At 40.0% G+C, this 19,245-nt stretch overlaps 1 protein-coding gene across 3 annotated transcripts; it reads left to right on the forward strand.

Annotated features, from left to right (window-relative positions):
* Positions 1–5,879: 5,879 nt before the first annotated feature.
* tnfaip2b (tumor necrosis factor, alpha-induced protein 2b) lies at positions 5,880–18,889 on the forward strand. 3 transcript variants are annotated; one of them, XM_034859360.1, is made up of 12 exons: positions 5,881–5,993; positions 8,233–8,436; positions 9,500–10,136; positions 11,853–11,964; positions 12,610–12,732; positions 13,700–13,794; positions 13,921–14,013; positions 14,245–14,371; positions 15,143–15,262; positions 16,085–16,240; positions 16,452–16,573; positions 18,502–18,889. In XM_034859360.1, exons 1-12 carry the CDS (start codon positions 5,933–5,935, stop codon positions 18,650–18,652), a joined length of 2,001 nt encoding a protein of 666 aa, XP_034715251.1. In that variant the 5' UTR covers positions 5,881–5,932; the 3' UTR covers positions 18,653–18,889. The 3 variants fall into 3 exon arrangements, with proteins under 3 accessions (XP_034715252.1, XP_034715251.1, XP_034715253.1); XM_034859362.1 differs by lacking the exon at positions 5,881–5,993 and adding an exon at positions 7,390–7,431 and having other exon boundaries at positions 18,502–18,888; XM_034859361.1 differs by lacking the exon at positions 13,921–14,013 and having other exon boundaries at positions 5,880–5,993.
* The last annotated feature ends 356 nt before the right edge of the window (positions 18,890–19,245 follow it).

A 19,245-nucleotide genomic window follows, 5' to 3' on the forward strand; every position in this document is an offset into this window, starting at 1 on the left:
GATTTTGACTCTCAAATGCATCGCGATTCTCTGCAGAATGATTTAATGCTCATTTCTGATAAGTTAATAATCCATTATTAAAAAAAAAAATGAGTTGTGTTGATTTTGATTTAAAAGTTACTGTTTTTGGACATGTACAAATCAAAAACATAGTGACTGAAAGAGGACGGGATAATGGACAACAAAGAGTTTAGACAGGAGTGCAGAAAAAACACACTAAAATGGCCAAAAGGAGAAAAAAAATGTTGTTTATACATACACATGTACATGGTCTAATAAGACATGCATAAATACTGACAAATACTGCAGATGTCAAAAGCTAACAACCTCAGATGTTTGTGTATATGTTATGAAATCACGCATGGTAATGTACATAAAAAAATTGTGACATCGATAATCGGTTTAGAATTGAATCGTTGGCCTCGGAATTGAATCGAACTGTGAGGTGCTTTGTTGTTGGCTGTGTTGGACCTTGGTTTGAGTTGAAAGTATCAGATCAACTGGTAAAAACTGTGGAAAACTCTTGGTATGTGTTGTGTGCTGAACCTTCAATGGTGCATGGTACCAGACTGTACGGGACATTTAACATGCACAAGCACTCCAAATTGTCTTCATATGGCTTTAATATGAGGAGTTTCTGTAGTGAAATATGTGCTTCTATTGTCTAAGCTTTCTTTGCACATTGTATCTATTCATTTAATTATAAATCTGTTGTCTTGTGTTTGTGAATAGTTTATGTCAATATGATTGTTGTGAGAGACAGGTGGAGAGTTGAGTATCTCAGGATCAGGGATTTTAAACTGTTTGTGACCTGTGTTGTGTATGCTTAGGTACCAAGGTTCTTATGAATTTAAATATGTAATGCTTCTGTTGATTGATGATTATTCCATCAGTGTAAAAGAAGGCCGAATGGATTGGAGTGAAGAGACAACCTTGAAATCATTTAATGTTTTTTTTTAAAAATAAAACCACAGGAAACACATTTAGCCTCGTGACTCTCCCACGACTCCGTCTGCATGTTTAAAACCCAGATAGACAGCAAAGAAGTTTTTCAACCCTCAAACGTAACATTAACGACTTTAACATTTTTTACGTCAATGGTCGAATGTAAAATCTTGAAATGTTGGCCATCTGTGGATTTACTTTAAAGCTGTGTACAAATTTCTCCCATTTAGCGGGGAAGTTGTATATGACAACCAACTGAATATTACTTTGTAGCCCCTTCCATTCAGAACGCGTTTTAACTCAGCTGCAACATCTTAGTCTTATTCATTCAAGGAATGGCTGTTTTCCATCTGTATACTGCAACTCACAAAGCTGAGATATCAGTTTGATAGTCAAAGGTAGATCAAACAAAGTGGCCTTTGGTAAGGTAGGGGAATGTAGCTTCACGTTGTTGGAAAAGCTTTCTAGCAATAGAAAATTTGAAAATACTTCTTGTTTTGAGTATTTTGTGATGCAAAGATGTAAACGTTCAGAAAACTGTCCAGGTTCAACTTTAAGAAAAGGAACAATGGAAGTCTGGTAAAAAGTAATCATACGGGGCAATTTTTACCTCTCCACTCCAGTTAAAGGGTTACATGACATTAAAAACATGTAACATTTAAATCTTTAACTTCTTTCCCTACAGAGGTCTTATCAGCCAGAAAAACTGCAAACACATGTAAAGACATTGAGTTTTTTTCTTCATTTCTGCAAGAAAGGGATCCCTAGAAGGGATCAGCCCAATGGTCAGACAGCCATTTGTTCCCACAAACCAATGGTCCCACAGCCCACTGTTCCCACAGCCCAATGGTCCCACAGCCCACTGTTCCCACAGCCCAATGGTCCCACAGCCCACTGTTACCACAGCCCAATGGTCCCACAGCCCAATGGTCCCACAACCCAATGGTCCCACAGCCCACTGTTCCCACAGCCCAATGGTCCCACAGCCCAAAGGTCCCACAGCCCAATGGTCCCACTGCCCTATGGTCCCACAGCCCTATGGTCCCACAGCCCTATGGTCCCATGGCCCTATGTTCCCACAGCCCTATGGTCCCATATCCCTATGTTCCCACAGCCTTTTGGTCCCATAGCCCTATGTTCCCACAAACCAATGGTCCCACAGCCAAATGGTCCCCACAGCCCTGTGGTCTCACAGCCCTATGTTCCTACAGCCCAATGGTCCCACAGCCCAATGGTCCCACAGCCCTATGTTCCCACAGCCCACTGTTCCCACAGCCCTATGTTCCTACAGCCCAATTGTCCCACAGCCCTTTGTTCCCACAGCCCACTGTTCCCACTGCCCAATGGTCCCACAGCCCAATGGTCCCACAGCCCTATGTTCCTACAGCCCAATGGTCCCCCAGCCGAATGGTCAGACAGCCCTATGTTCCCACAGACCTTTGGTCCCACAGCCCTTTGGTCCAACAGCCCAATGGTCCCACAGCCCTATGTTCCCACAGCCCACTGTTCCCACAGCCCTATGTTCCCACAGCCCACTGTTCCCACAGCCCACTGTTCCCACAGCCCTATGTTCCCTATGTAGGGTTAACCCCAAACCCCAAATTGGGAGAAAGTGGGATACAATCTGCCACACATTTCTGAAAAAGCAAACATAGGACCTAATTTTGGAAAACAAATCTTAGAAATGTTGGAACTGTGGGAACACTGGGCTTAATTCTGAAACAAATCTTAATAATTTAGAAACATAGGACTGTGGGAACATTGGCATGTTCCTCTCTAGAGCATGTGCAGCCTCCTTCCTTCCCCTTTTTGGTAGTTTTGTGGCACTTGTTAAAGCAGGACAACTTATTATTATTTTTATTAGATCTCGGAGATGAAGGTCTAAAAGTTAATTCCCAGTTATGCCCAACTTCAACCTGACCAGATATCAATTGATCAGCCTTAATATGAGGAGCTTAGTTAAAGTCTTGTTCTTTAAACAATATACACAGTCCACTTTGGACCATGTCTTCCAACAGTAGAGAACTAGAAAAGTCTTTTAGAGAGATGAGACCTCCTTTCCAATGAAGCGTCACATTACTTTGTCAGCTTTATGGGCGGAGTTGGCATCGTCCAGCTGCACGGCCTCTGGGACGGCTGCTCTGGTGTATCCTGTGAGTGCAACATGCACTCACAGCTGCAAAAAGTGTCAAAACAGTGAAGTGGTGTGGCTGCAGCGACAACTGCCAAACAAAGAACTAACTGTGTAGAAAGTCGTAAATCAGAATAAAAATACCATTTAGCCTCTGGCTATGTTGGCTAAGTTTATCCGGTTTCCTGTCATTGCTTTTCGATTTTTTCATATTCTGAGAGCCCAAAATGGTGCTCTGCCAAAATTAATTACAAAAGTACTAGCTTGTTTCCTGTAAAGGGTCACATTCAGACATAGTTAGTGCAGTTCTGTTTGGTAATAACATCTCTAGGGTTAACATTTCTCAAAGCATTGAGGCTTTTAACAAAAATGTGAAGCGTCTGTAAACAAAGCAGGAAGTGAAAATCAAATCCATCCTTGGACACTGGTGACATGTGAGAGGGACATTGGTGTCAAAATCCCCTGCAGTCCACATGGATCCACTCCGACGCTAAGAACCTAAATACAATCTGCTTCTTGTTTGTCCGTGAAAAGAGACACACAGTGAGAAGTGGGAGACATTTAAAATCGAAACACAAGTCTGGAAGCTGACATCACATTCTATTTTATAATGTATTAATATAGACTGTTTATTGATCCACAGTGGGGAACTTACAGTTTACACTCTGTTTTGTCAGATTTCACCACACACAGGCTTGAAATACACACACATGCTGAGGACCTATTCATGCAGAAAAACACTTGATCTAAATCCCAGAAACTATTATTTACACTCATTTCTCATTAAACATTAATGTTAGTTCTGATTAACTACATTTCAATCATCAACTTTGGTTGAGTAGTGGACTTTAACCTCCTTAATATCTATATTGGTTGCATCTTGCTGCAACAATTTCCAGAAACATGCAGAATTGTAGAGCATGTTTTTATTTGTGTTGCTAGAAAAGTAATTAGCTATGAGTTACATGAGTAATCTGAATATTATGGATTTTACACCTTGAGTTTGTGGTAATAACTCTACAAGCATGGTGTAAATATGACATTTCTGTTAGTTTTATATGTTAATGTGAGGAAGGTTGCAGCCTCCTCATCGCTCCACACAGATTGAATGTTTTCAGCTCTTTGGTGGACGTTTCAGTCTCATGCTTCATGTGCGAAAGCTGAACTTCTCCACCGTGATGCTGAAAACATTTCCTATAAATGCCCTGTTTTTCTAAAGACCGTATGTTTTCCACTCGTTGTGGTTTGCGGTCGTTGTGCTGTCGGCTAGGTACAGTTTTACTTTTGGTGCTGAGGTAAGTCTGAGCAGCATCACTTTGGATACTTTCACTTTTCGTTTGGCTTATCTTTCGCAAAAGTCTGTGCCAACTGTGAGTTGCATGTCCAATTGACCAAAACGCTCCTTGTGTCATTGGGGAAAGAAATTATGTAAAATGTGTTTCAGGGAACTGTTATCTTTGACAGAAAATATTGAAACACTTCCTATGTTTGCCAGCTTAAAAAAACTGTCTAATACTTGCATGCTGACGTGCAAAACCAACATGGGAAACATTAACATCAACATGCTGGCATTCTCATTGTAAGCATGGTAGCATGCTAATGTGAGCATTTAGCTCTGGTACAGCCTCAGATACAACATTTCTAATCCTCCATCTCAGAATCAAACAATTTAGTTTTTTGGGGATTTACATAAATCAGATATCAGAGTGAAAATGAATCATTGACTTGTTTTATGACACCTGCAGAGAAAGAACACACACACAGACACACACAGAATGTGGGCCACAGTGAATAGTAAAGGTCCCGGGTGGATGGAGAAACAGTTCTACTTCATAAATCCTCCAAAAGACAAAAACTGTCTCAAATTCATTTTTTTGAATTGTATGTTTATTTGTAAAGGGACAAGTATGTAGCATAGACTTTAGCCACACAGCACAGTATTTGTGGCCTAAGCTTACTTGCAATGCACATCCCTAGATGGACCCTTTGGTCCATTGACTAGCTTTTCCTGAGTTATCAAATGCATCAACTTGAGATCTCAGAAAAAGGGGTTCAACGAACCCAATATGTGAACTTATGTAGTGTTAATAAGTGAGCCTTAGAGGTGTTGACTGCTGTATTTTCCAACTTTTTGCACAGAGCCAGTTTCCCTCTACATACGAACCTTTACTTTAAGTCACGTATTTCGACACACATTTGGAGGTCTTTACAGAAGGCCCTGACTGAAAGCCCCCGGTATGCTACTGATTAAACGTAAAATTTCTCTCTGGCCGGAGCAGATAAAACTAATTTTAGTCTAAAGAAGTGAAAACTGTACCTAATATTCATGATCCGTGTTTGAGGTCAATTTATGATAAGCACTATATTGTGAGATGCCTTGAAAAGTAAACATATTTTCATAGTAATTTTCATAGTTTTTTGATATGTGTATTTTGTCTGGTATTTTGTGTGATTGGAAGTTGAACAGAGGCAGTTATAACTGGATATAACAAAGATAATTCATGTTTTCATGGTTTGGTATTAAACCATAAACAGAATTAGGAGTATTCTGCCCTGATAGATGATGTTCCTGTAGTCATAAATCAACATTTTGCCTCTATAATGACCCGTAATCCACAGTGTGAGGGACATTTTGAACGGTACATATGCCATTTTGAACCTCATGTGTTCACCCTCACATCAAACATGTGTGCTGTCAGAGGAAATGTGTGCAGAACTTGAAAAAGCGCAATTTCTCAATGCATGACTTAACCAACATCCTGACATCAAATGTGACTAGAACCTTATTCTCGGTTCAGTGTCATATGTATCTGCTGCAGAGACAGACAAACTCCACACACCTGTTCAGGCTGCCACATGGGAAGGATGTGTTTGAAGCTTCGCTGCTGTTTCCCCCGCAGATTCTGCAAAGCAGAAGGTAAGAGAAGCTGCTTACAACACAGAACCGTCCAGGTTAGCGTTTCAAATGTTAGTATTATACCCACAACGCTGATGTGACCTACTGTGGTTTTGATGTGGAATATTTACCATATAACTTTAAGAAGTGAAACATGGATTATATGGAAGAATCTGCAGCAGCATGGACAGGTGACACATTCAGAAAGTCCCTCAGACCACACACAGAGCAGAGATAACATTGCAATGACTTCAGAAAAAGTCTCTGAGCATCCTACAGTGACCACCGACCGGACAAACAGCACTCCTCATCCAATCAAATCTGGAGGATCTATGGCGTGAAAAAAAAAGAATAGAAACTATACAAGTGCTCATGTTGCCTTTACAGGGGATTTTGTGAACTTGACTAATACGTATAGTGCATGTGAGTGAATGAGATATTTGAGTATTTAATTAATGAGTGTTTTCCTCTTGTTTTGTTTTATTAACCTTTGCTGGCAAAAGGGTTAAAACACAAAATGTGCAATAAAATCAAGGGTCTATAGTAATTGCTTTCTGTATACCCTAAATACAAAACATCCTATAAATGAAAAATAATGAAAGACATATTACAAGGTACTGTGCGAGGTTCAATTATATATCGTTTTACAACAGGGTTTATAAGTAAAATGTCATTTATTCAAAAAATTGATTTTATTTTTTCAAAAAATCACAAAAAATCATCCCAAAAAATGACATTTCACACATACTGTAGAACATGTACACACATGTTTAAATTGGAATGGAACAAAACTGTACCCATACTCAATTCTATATTATTTATTACTCAATTAAATTTGATTTAAATCATACATTTTCTTTATGATTTGCATTACATAGTGCGTTTGTCCTTTACCAGAAAATTTGCATCTCATTCACCCATTTTGACACACATTCATACCCCGATTGGGAGCAACTTGGGGGTTCAGTGTCTTTGACATTTTGACTTGGGGTGTCATGGAGTGAAAGTACTTACTTACATTCCATTATGGAAAATATCATTAGCTGCAGCCCTACACATATGGACACAATTGTTCGATGGGTAAAACATTTGCCAATTATTGCAAGTATGTTGACATCAATCTCGGACTCATTACTTTTTTGGGTATGTAGTCCTGAACTGGTGCTGGACAAGTTGTGTTTTTGGTGGCGCTGGAAGAGAAGTAAGGGGATCCCCAAAGTCTGTATGTGGACCATGAGTGTCTGTACACTGTAATGTCTGAGTGTGTGTGTGTGTGTGTGTGTGTGTGTGTGTGTGTGTGTGTGTGTGTGTGTTGGGTTGGTCGGTGGACTTTCCACCACTTAGGGGAGTTATTTTTCATATGCATCATCCTGCAGGAGGAGCCTGGTGTTTAAAAGCCAGCCCCCCCAGTTCAGTGCAGCTGTACAGTTGACAACAGAACAGACACTTTGAGATCAGGGTGAGTAACTGAGTGAGGGCTGAGCAATTTTAGGATTTTCAGATTAATCTGCATGTCTAGACCGGCTCATAGTGCATCACTCTTAAGAAAGTGAGAAACTTTAATCACTTTTCCATGACTGTTATACGTGCTCTGTGGACAGGCTGAGCCTTTTCCACTTTCTTATTCGTTCAGTCTGATTTAAAAAGTTGTGTAACATCTCTAGGATCACTTTTAAAATGTATTCATTAATGAAGATGAGAAGGGAATGTTATTACTAAATGTTAGAATCTGTTAATGTAATATTCATGCACTGTTTTTTTCATGTAATTTGCACATTCTCTTTTTTATTTGTATGTAGGCTCTTTCATTTTGTATTACTTATGAATACACAGATTATTGGAGATGCTTAGCTATTATAAATACACTGTGATGAGAATAAGAATACTGATGGTCTGGTTTTGCTGGACACTAGGCTGTTACACTGTGTAATTCTGTGATTTGATTGATTGATTGATTGATTGATTGATTGATTGATTGATTGATTGAAAAAATAATTACCAACAGTTCCTGGACACCATTCTCAAAAAAACTGTTCCTTATACTCTTATTTAAGAACTAACTCAGGAAGCAAGTGTTAGAAGGCATTAGTGTTTAGCTAGCTAACTTTTAAACCATCATAAAATACTAAACAAATACCGTTATAATTGAAAAGGCAAAGACAGACGTTGACAATTCGCATCTAATTGACATTAAAAAAATAAATAGCCATGTGACACATTGAACTACTTTTTTTAAAGTTATTTTTTTTGTCTCCCATTGATTTACCAGAGCGTCCAGGCAGTCGGACCAGTCCCAACTCTAACACCATGCCGGCCGAGACAGTCACAGACGGACACAGGCTCATCTCTCTCCCGGATGGAAGATGGTTTCCCTTCGGGAGGGGCGTCAGAGCTCAGGTCGTTGCCCAAAACCCTTCCATGACTGATGGACAGAGCTCACCCGGTCATAAGACGCCCCAAATCGGTCAGTTAAGTCCCATTCAAAAGGCTAACCTCACCATAATGATAATGTGTTTTAAGCTAGCTTGGTTTAACGGGACTGCGCAGCAACGTGCTTTAGGAACCGAGATGAAGTTAACGTTAGTAAGCTGTGGCTGTCAACTAAAGTCGGTTATAGTCTAATGGTGTTGAAGATTATTGCAGGAATATTATACCCGCTAATTTAACGTTAACGTTACTCAAAAAACGTTACTGTACTGTTGCGTTTTCTTGAATTTGAGATAGGCTTTGTCCTATGAATAATTATAATGTATTCGTACTGTTTATTCGACGTATGTAAGCTGTGGCTGTCAACTAAAGTTATTTGGTGTTGAAGATACGATTATTGCGGGAATATTCCAGGAATACCCGGTGGTCGAATGTTATTTAACGTTAATATGTTAATATACAGTTTATGGTTACAAGTATAGACTCTTAATATACGGTCTATGGTTACAAGTATAGACTGTTAATATACAGTCTATGTTTACAAGCATAGACTGTAAATATACGGTCTATGGTTACAAGCATAGACTGTTAATATACAGTCTATGGTTACAAGCATAGACTGTTAATATACAGTCTATGGTTACAAGCATAGACTGTTAATATACAGTCTATTGTTACATGTAGCCGCAGGATTTATCTCGTCACACAACGAAAAACGGTACTTTCAGCCCAGAGATATGGTAAATAGAACTGAAAGGCTCAAATCCTAACACCTAAGTATGAGTTTTGTGACAGCGTAAATGGTTATTTTGACAATGGATTAATCATTTGAGTGTTTATCAAGGGTAAAAAGCCAAACATTTGACAGTCCAGGCCTCCCAGATGTGACGATTTGACGATTGTAACTAAATACGTCTATTTGAAGATGGCCCATTGGGTTGTTGTAAACTGTGAAAGTGTGATCAAACGATTAAGCAAGATAGTACCTAGCAGATTAGTCTTTAATAGCAAATACTCATTAGCTGAAGCCTTAAATATAATCTGTATTTCTTTTATCCATTATTTTATGCTAAACAACATCTGTAACTTTTCTCCTTCAGCGCCCCTCACTTTTGAGCAGAGACTTGAGGCCCAACTCTTTTATGAGGCCGGTGCGCTGCTGATAGAGAGAGAGGAGCGTCTGTTTGGGGAGATAAACGAGGCAGAGACGCTTAAACATCACGAGGAAGAAGTAAACAAGCTTGCTGAAGACCACCAGGCCCTAAAAGGACTTGTACTACAGAATCTATCTCTCAGCCTGCGGGAGGTCAATTTGGAGGCTCTGACGTCTGCGGTGAAGGCCGTGAACCAGGAGGAGGACCAGGACCAACGGTGGACTCAGAGGTCTCGGACCCCTCCAGACTGGAGGCCCGGTGAATGGCGGAAACTCCACGACTCCACGCTTCGCAGCCAGGTGGAGGAGCGCTTAGAAAACCCTGCGACGCCCCTTGCTGACCAGGGGAACATGTCTGCTATCCAGGCGAACATCTGCAGCATGGGCCGGCAACTGAAGGAAGACCTTCTGTCTGTGGTGGACGGGGTCAAGGGTTGCTACCCCCCCGAGTGGAACATCAGTCATTTTTACGCCAGCTTGTACCACCAAGCCTTCAGCACCAGACTCAGGACGATCGCAGACTTTGGTCTGGGGGACAAGGACTGCACTGTCCTCCTGCGCTGGGTCAACGAGTTTTACCCACAGTAAGTCATGACTTCAGTTTATGTTAAAGTAGGCCTACTTATATTTCTGGGCCCATTCTGATATTATGTTGGTGTGTTTTTGTCCAGGTAGTAGGTTTGATGAACAACTCTGAAGCCAATTCCGATTCTTCCTTTAGATCCTGGTTCATTTCCGGTCTCGATGAGATGATAAGAGGAACCTTTTATTTTTATTCAATGGTGATGTACAGTTTTACCAGTTTTCTCCATGGTTGCAACACAACGAGCGCCTGAAATTGTAGTGGTCTTTGTGGAAACCAAAACTTACTTACTTGTGTTAAATTTTGAACCGATGATCAGATTCTGAACCAAATTTTCCAAATGATTCCCCCAAAAAAAGGATTCTATTGGAATTATAATTTTTTAAAGGATTCAACAAAGTCCATCCTCCGTCTCAACAACTATTTTACAGATTACAAGTACATTCCAGTGGTGGAATATAAGCAAGTACATTTACTTAGAGAGTCTTAGGATACTTACATCAATACACTGCTAATGTGCACTGACCACTTACTGCTGTAGTGCCCACTTTCGATGGTTATTATTGTCCTAAAATGAACACTACTATTAAAATACTTACCAGAAATGACGAGCGGGATGAACATGACAAATGCAACACATGTGAACGGGATTTTCCAGCTAGCTGTCCTGTATGCTATAGGCTCGGCTTGCCAATTCTCAAAATCTGTTTAGTGCTAGTAGGGTCCATCGTTTCACACTGAACTTTTTGACCATTTTTTGTTTTTTTTTGCATTATTTACACTATGTATTTACAACTAAGTGTTTGAAGTGTGCATTTAGGCGGTTTGAGACACAGCCTTAGTTTTACTTTTGCAACACTTGTACTTTACTTAAGTATTTCCATTGTAGACTTGGTTCTTTTACTTGGATTGCCAAGAAATTTACTGAGACATGCTTTCCAGATGATAAACTCCTTGTCCCTGCAGACGTTTTGCGAATCACTAGATATTTAAACTTAAAGAAAATCACTCTTTGGTCAAAGCGATCACAACCAGTAGACGTATGCAACCAAGGGGTTCCAAGTCGACAGGGATTAGTTTTAAGAGGTCAAAAGCCAAACAGTCAGGGTTAAATTAGACATTTTGTCTTGTGCTGAATGCCTGCTGGAGACAATATGATGTTGTGCAGAAATGCACACCTATTCAAAATATTATGAATTTCTCACTGTGTAGTTGTAATAGTTTATTTAATCGTCTCATCATCTCTTATCTAAATCTGTCCTTTGTGATTGTGTGGAATCAGTGAAATGACTGAGGAAGCGCCACACCCACAGTCGACTGTTGATTGAGAAAAAATGCAGCTCGTCTTAAAGTTGCGTAACACTGTAGAAAAACATTTGCAGGAGTGGCACACATCCTCTGCTCTGCATGCACACTGCATTACAAAATACCCCAGATTGCAACAAACTCACAAATTGAGTTTAGATTTTACAGTTTCCTTTGAGTCATTTTTACCCAGTCACACCAGTTTGTCACACATCCTTTATTAAAAAAGTTGCTGCAAGTTCTTGTTTTGAACTTTTGAAACTGAAGCAGAAGAGAAGGCATCGATTGAAATTAGATGATGTACAATAAAACAGTGTACAAGTATCTGTCGTCATGACTTTCTGTCATCTAAAAGTGTGCGAAATTCTCATGGTTATCTAATGAAAGTTGTGACATCTGCTTTCTGTGTCAGACTCCTTCAAAAGCCGGAGCTGGCCAGTGAAATTGATGTCGAAGCGCTGGGAAAACTGCTGCCTGACGACTTGTTGAAAAACCTGGAGGAGCAATACCTGACCAAACAGCAGGTAACTCAAGCTGCCTGCTTAATTTGAGCTATTTCACTTAGATCTTACTCATGTCTGGCTGTTTGGTTGGGTTAGGCAGCTTTACTCAACCTTTTACCTAACCTTTATTTAGAGTTTTGGTCTAGTTTGGAAGTTGTGGATATTCATGGTCCCCAGTTGATGAATCCTAATGTTTTTTTTTGTAGGGGGGTCTCCTGACTTAATCACTTGCTCTGGAGGGAACTACTAGAACTGTTGGGTCCTTGTAAATTATAGAGTGTGGTCTAGACCTGCTCTATCTTGAAAGTGTCTCGAGATAACTCATGAATTGATACTATAAATAACATTGAATTGAATTGAATCAACAGCACCATGCCATATTTTTCAAGTATAAACAAGAAATCCAAAGGGTAGATTACTGAGATTGTTCATGCTCTCCAGAGAATGGGGGGGGGGGGGGGGGGGGGGGGGGAGTTGTAATAGTCTGTTTGTTGCCATTTAGAGAGATGAAAATTCATTATATGAATCTCATATATGCTTGTGCTATGTAATGTGCGATGGGAGTGATATATAATTAAATGTTTTGTACCCAAAAACATAAACTGTAGCACACAGCCTGTGTGTGTGTGTGTTAGAAGTGACAGCAGCATGTTGTTGTGCGTTCAGGATGATCTGACGACGTACATCAAGCGCATCCTTGAGGACGAGCGGCAGAAGTGGAACAGGGGAGAGGAGCCGACGAGACGGGACGGCTGCTTCGTCAGCACCGGGGCCTACGACATCATCCAGGTGGAGTTTCAATCAGACATGATCTTAAAGCAGCTGTAATCAATATCTCTACAAGAATGTATCACGGCAGCAAGATAGGTGTCGCCTAATAAATTATGATGTAGCTCAGCAACCGCTGGATGTGGAAACGGATGTGTTTTTCTCCCATCTACACCACACAACTTTCTGTTTATCTTTAGTATCAGTATTTATATTATTTTATTACAAGTTCTTACTTTTCAATATTTATGGTCACAGGTTAATATAATTGAAATTATGCTACCGACTCTTGCCTATTACTCTAATTACACATTCAATTTAATTTCAACGTCACTTACACTGCAACATTGTTTCTTGTATCATGGCAACCCCACTTTAAAATACCTTTATTTGACGCCATTTTGCTTACTCAGTCTACCATATAATCATTGTCTATTGTTTGCCTGTATTTCTTGTGTGCTTACTTTTTTGTGTGTTTTTGTTTTTTTTCTGTTATTGGGAAAAATGCTGCTGCTGTAACAACAAAATGTCCCCGTTGTGGGATGAATAAAGTATAATCTAATCTAATCTAATCTAAATCTTACAAGTTCTCCATATTAAAAACTTTCACACAGCTTGTTATTGCAGGGTTAGATCAAGCCTCATCAGTTTTTTCATGTCTTGTTTTTGTCTGATCCCAATCCCAATACGAAGTTGTTGTTTTTTTGCTTCACAAGAGAACAAAGTGAACCAGTGTCCTCTGCTCTGCCGTTTAGCTCAGGAAGGAGGAAAACAAGGTGAAAGTGTTTATATATTTAGAGAAAGTCATTCAGTGTCACATCAAGGTCCAAGTGCGCAGAAGCAGCCACGCTCCTGCAGCCTGATGAATCCACAAGGCGCTTCCACTGCCAACGCTCTGGCTTCGGTTTCCGGTGCTAGTTGGGCTGTTGATTGCTTGACCGTGGTTTTTATTTGCTGTCCCTGATCTGTGTCCTCCATCTGTCTTTAGGTTATAAATGGAACGGTGACATCGGCGGAAATAGTTGTGGGAGATCTGCACAAGGCCCAGAGCATAACGTGCCAACTGACAGATTTAATGCAGAGGTAACGAGAGTGAGGATTTCCTGTGAAACAGTGTCATTTTAAAATGCATTCTCGTCTTGTGTCTAAGAAGAACAGCACGGTTGAAGTGGAAATCAACTATTTTCCTTTAAATCCAAACTCCTGCAGGTACAACAGCTTCCAAAAAGACGTCATAAGGCAAAACAAAGCAAACAGCCGGCCGATTATCAAGGCGCACCTCGACGGTGTTGAGCAGTTCAGGTGTGTTTCTGACATTTAGCCCTTGTTGGCATAATTGGACGTCTAGCAATATTAAGATTGAGTTCTGCTTGAATTAGTAGAATTGTTGGGTTAATGAATAGAGTGTGGTCTAGACCTACTCTATCTGTAGATTGTATTTTGTTATGATTTGGTACTATAAATAAAATGGAATTGAAATTGATCCCACAACAGAAAATATGGGCTAACGTGACTTCTGTGCTCCGTCTGCAGGGACGTCCTCAATAAGAAAAAACAGCTGTTCACAGAGGATGTGCGGGAAAGTTTGCTGCATGTTCTGACTGACATGACACAATCTGCCCACTCATATTTATTAAAACCTGTGCACGATGTCCTCAAGGTGAGTTCTTTTCCTTTTTCTTGTCAACATATCTCAGGAAAAGACCATAACAAAACTGAATGTATCTACCAAAAAGTACCGGGATGTATCTTCTACCTCTGTGTCATAGAGCTCCGTTGTTTAAACACATCACTGACACACTGCTGACTAGGTCAAATGTTCCTTTATTAGCATGAACACACACACTGTAGTTGATTTTGACCCACTCCCACATATTGTACACCGTCCTGCTGGCACAGAAAACTCACTAGAGCACCAAATGTTGATTCATACGCCGCTGAAAATAGTCCCCAACCAATTTTCTTTTTTCTTCCTGTTTGAGAAAGAAATATAGTTTTTTTTAATGAAACAAAATTATTTGTGAGGTGATTTTTAAGATTTATGCCTTTAGTAGGAAGCAGTGGGCTAGGGATGAGTACCACAGGAATTTTCTTTTTTTATTTGTCTATCTGGACCAAACATAGATAGTTTTATATATTTTTCAAACAAAGGTCAAAACATGTTGCACAATGAATGCATTTAGCATAAAATAGCAAAACAGGCGTGATAGTAAGAAACACTAGAGCAAGAAAATAGAAATAGGAAGGAAAGTTTCTTGATTAAAGCAAGGGAAATGGTCCTCTGAACCAGTAGCTCTGAAGAACAACACAAACATAGATCTATATAGTTTTTCAAATCAAGAGATTTGAAATGTCCTTTCTGTTGCAAATTCTCTACTACTGTGCGTGAAAGTGTTACCAGTCTAACGCATCATGTTTGGACGTCACACAGCCACAGTACCGCATGCTGGGAACCAACAAATGGCTGGAGAAGGCCGTGTTTGAGAAGCTGCTGGACAGCATTGAAAACGAGATTCAGGATCTTCGTGGTTCCCGTGAAGCCTGTCACCAGGTAGATACACACTCTTCAATTCGACCTAAAGGAGGAGCTGCTGGGTTGGACTACAAATCATGTTATGTCCCATCCAAAGCACACTACACTTTAGACCAGGGGCCATTCTAGGATCAGGGCTTTGGGGGTGCCTGGAACCCTTTTAATGTCATTTTGGACCATCGTGGAAGTGGAAAAACTGTATTTATGTAACTAAAAAGACACCAACAATTCTTAGAAAACTTTGTAACTTTATTGCTGAGCCACAGGGCCATTACTACTGCAGAGTCGACATGCAAAATGCAAAATCAATAACTTTGGGAAATTAGAGATTTATGCGATTTTGACAAGCTCTATTTCCTGAAAATGGTCTCAGAATGTTTTTCTGAAAGATCTAGGCATCTAGATTTTGGGTTTAGTTTCACGATGTTGTGCAATTCCTAGAGCAGAACTCTTTAGCTCACAATAGAGTACCACAGAATTTTTAGCAATTATTTTTTAGGGGTGGCGGGATCAAGTTCCCATGAAAACAACTCGAGCAAGCTTCTGGGGTCAAAACACTGATTTTTGAACCATATAGAAATGAATTGAAACCAATGGCTGTCTGTATGTTAGGGAAAGTGCATTTACAATTTTGAAACACTTTTGTTTAGGTTTGTAAACTATTACGAAAGAATGTGACTTTTACAGCAAATGGACTAAAATATGTAAAATCATGGAGTTGTTCAATAAACTCACTTGGAACGATCAAATGGAAATTGACTTTCTCGGTAAACTCAATTGAAATCTGATGAATTTTAATCTGAAACGTTATTTCTGATTTCATAATTGGATTCATTTCAGAAACTGATTGGCCAGCTGCACCAGGAAGTCGCCCAAGAATATGTGAAGCGGCTCCTGAAACGAAACGTCAAACTGAAGGACAAGGAGCAGCAGCTGAAGGCCTACGGGGTCGTGAAGAACAACGCGGAGAGTTTGCACCATTTGTTCGCCCAAATGGTAAGAATCGAGCACAAAATCGCTTTTTTAGACCTTAAAATATTCACTTTGGGTTGTAGTTCCATGCCAGAAGTAATAGGTCACTGGAACTGACCACCGAGCGTGATTAACAAGTGATCCAGGGACAATCCACACTGATTACAGAAGAAAAAAATCCCCAAAAGAAGAGACATGTAGATTAGACTAAACAATGGCTGCTCTATCCTCGCAGGGATCAGCGGTGGATTGGTGTACGGAAATCCTGACTACGATTGCAGAAGTGCTGAAATTCCAAGACGTCCCCACCATACAGATGCAAATTGCATCACTGGGAAGGGCTTATCCTGACCTCAGGTAACCTTTGCTCTCAAAACATATACAACGCCCTGTAATTTAGCTCTCAAGTGCTCTGCAGCCCCCCCCCCCCCCACACTCTGACATCTCTCCATTTAGTGCATGTATATGTTCTGAGCATGTGTGTGGAATTCAGGCCTGTGTCTAATGTGTGTAATAACAACAGAGTGTAAATCATCATTTCCCCTTGCGGGATTAATAAAGGACATTAGTAATATTATTAAACAGGAAAGCTGAAATGTATCCAGCTATTTCCTGGCAGCAGGATGCTGTTATGAGCTAAAAGAAGACACGCTGTGACTTCTTCTGGAGTAGTGTGTCAGTGAGAGTGCTGTGGTACACTGAAACACAGCAGCTGCAGTGAAATAAGGAGGTTTGAGTTGGTAAAGCTTAGTTGTGGTATGTCGGTTTAAAGAATTCTGGACTTTTCCATAACTATGATTTTTAGTGACAAACTCTCTCTCTTCTTGACTCCCTATCATTTCCCTTCTTCCTACATAGAGAGTGTTTTTAGGGTAGCTCTCTCCCCTTTTCTTTTCAGCTGTCATATTGAATAAAGGCCCAAAAGATCCTGGCCGATTTTGGGCCGTTTTTTGGCAGTTTACGTTGTATTGGCCTGACAACCAATAACGTTAATTAAATAAAAAGAGTTCTTATTTGGCTCGGCTACAGCTCTGTGTCTGTCCCTCTGCTTCGAATGGTCTCACCACGGATTCTGACTTAATGCCCCCCCCACAGCACTATCTGACAATCTGTTACTGGGGATTATGTTGAATGGTTCTCATTTATTAAGTAATGGCTCAAAGCCTTTAAACACTGTTTTCTGTTTGAGTTCATAACATTCCCAAATCTTATTTTAAGATTTTCATTTTTACTGTAAATGCAAATCCAATTATCTCTCATCTATTTCATTTACTACTAATAATCAGTATCGGCAACGGCTTTGATTGGCCGAGGGCTACCTCGCGTGTTTGTCATGTGGATGGATGAAAACTGACATTTGCATAATTTATTTGTATTTCCTCTGCTAACATGAGATATTTCCACAGTTAAAAGCAGTATAGTTTGGTTACAGCGCTCATAAACGGTCGTTGACGTGAGCTTGTCAGTGTTGTCAGGTCTATTGAGAAGCTTTGGTGACTATTGGGCAAAAAAATTGGTCATAATTTGTCTTTATAGAATAGAATTGGTTTTTCTTTGCCTCTGTCGCCTAGTGCTTGCTCTTGGTGGGAATTGTTGGGTTTCTGTAAATAACATCCCAGAGTATGGTCTAGACCTGATCTTTTATGAAAACCGCAATGAGATAACAGTTATTAACTGTGATTTGGCGCTATATAAATAAAATGTAATTGAAATTGAAGTTGACTTATCCAATTGGAATCCATACACTCAGGACCTGTGGCTAGTCTCTTAAAGAGGCAGGGCCAAGTGACACAGAGAGGGGGGTCAGACTCAGGAGGGAAAGGGGATTGAGGACCCAGGGCCCTCATGCAAGGAGGGCCCAAAAATGCTAGAATGAAGCTGTGGATGCGGGGAGGGGCCCATAGAAAATACATTTCTACACGGTCCATAATTTTGTGCCACGCTTCTGGACACAGATACAGGAATTAGTCTGAGTCGGGGTGTTTTAAAACGTCTCTGATGGGAACTCTTAAACAAATACTGATTTGGATGTTGACTAACATGGTTGAAGCATTGGGGTCAGCTGAAATAAGGTCTGTGGGACCGGATTCATCACTCACTACTAAAATAGCAGACAATAGATGAAAGATGTTAGCATAGCATCACCTGAACTGACGAGATCACAGTGTCTAATGCGACATCTTTCACTCTACAGTCATGTTCAAGTGTCTCTTAATTGGACTCATTAAATCACAGGATCATTTTTTATTTTTTTTGAACCTTTCCTTCCCTTCTTTCACCCGCAGTGAGAAACATGTGTCGGCTCTGCTCAAGCTCAAGACCAACCTCACCAGAGCCGACAGGAAAATGGTCAAAGAGACTTTGTTGGACACTCTGGGGGAGACGGAAAGACCCGACTATTCTCGTCCCTTTTTCTCCGGAGTTCAGGTCAAATGAATTGAAACAGTTCTCCTCGTTTTAAAGCTGACTGAAATATAGTATTGTGTATTGTAGCGTTTGTGTGGATGAATGCATGGTAAGTTGGACACTGCTTGTTACAGATATCACATACGCTGGAAAGAATATTGTCTGCAGACTGTAAAAAGATGAAATGAGTGTTTTAGTAATGCATAGGCTACACATTGGTGCTGGTAAATAGGGTGGATTTAACTGCTGAGAAACATGTGTGTGTGAGAAATTGGGATCAGTGTTTGCAAGTGTACTTCCAAGATCCTCTGATATATTTTTTTAATGTCAAATCAGTATTATTCTTATAGTGTGTATATTCTTTCTAAAATGTGCAATAAAGAGAGAGGTCAAACTATCATTTTTTATAGTTTTTCACTTTTATTTCATCTGATGTACAGAATATTGTTAGAGAAAGTGTCTTAAGTTTAAAAATAAATTGATTGGATGTGATTATCTTGAGCAGTACATTTTTACCTCCGTTCATTTATATCGGCAACACAATCACCTTTGTAGATAAAAGCAGACGTTAAGGTTTTACTGCAAATTCACATAAACACACACTTACTCTTAATGTAACGTTC

Source organism: Etheostoma cragini, chromosome 20, assembly GCF_013103735.1.
Source record: "Etheostoma cragini isolate CJK2018 chromosome 20, CSU_Ecrag_1.0, whole genome shotgun sequence".
In the NCBI taxonomy this organism is placed as follows: Eukaryota; Metazoa; Chordata; class Actinopteri; order Perciformes; family Percidae; genus Etheostoma; species Etheostoma cragini.

Bases quoted from the DNA above. Each gene is read 5' to 3' on its own strand.
- tnfaip2b (XM_034859360.1), top strand. From the start codon at position 5,933: ATGGGAAGGATGTGTTTGAAGCTTCGCTGCTGTTTCCCCCGCAGATTC. The intron at 11,965-12,609 runs GTAACTCAAGCT...TTGTGCGTTCAG, and splicing joins AATACCTGACCAAACAGCAG to GATGATCTGACGACGTACAT. The intron at 15,263-16,084 runs GTAGATACACAC...GATTCATTTCAG, and splicing joins CCCGTGAAGCCTGTCACCAG to AAACTGATTGGCCAGCTGCA.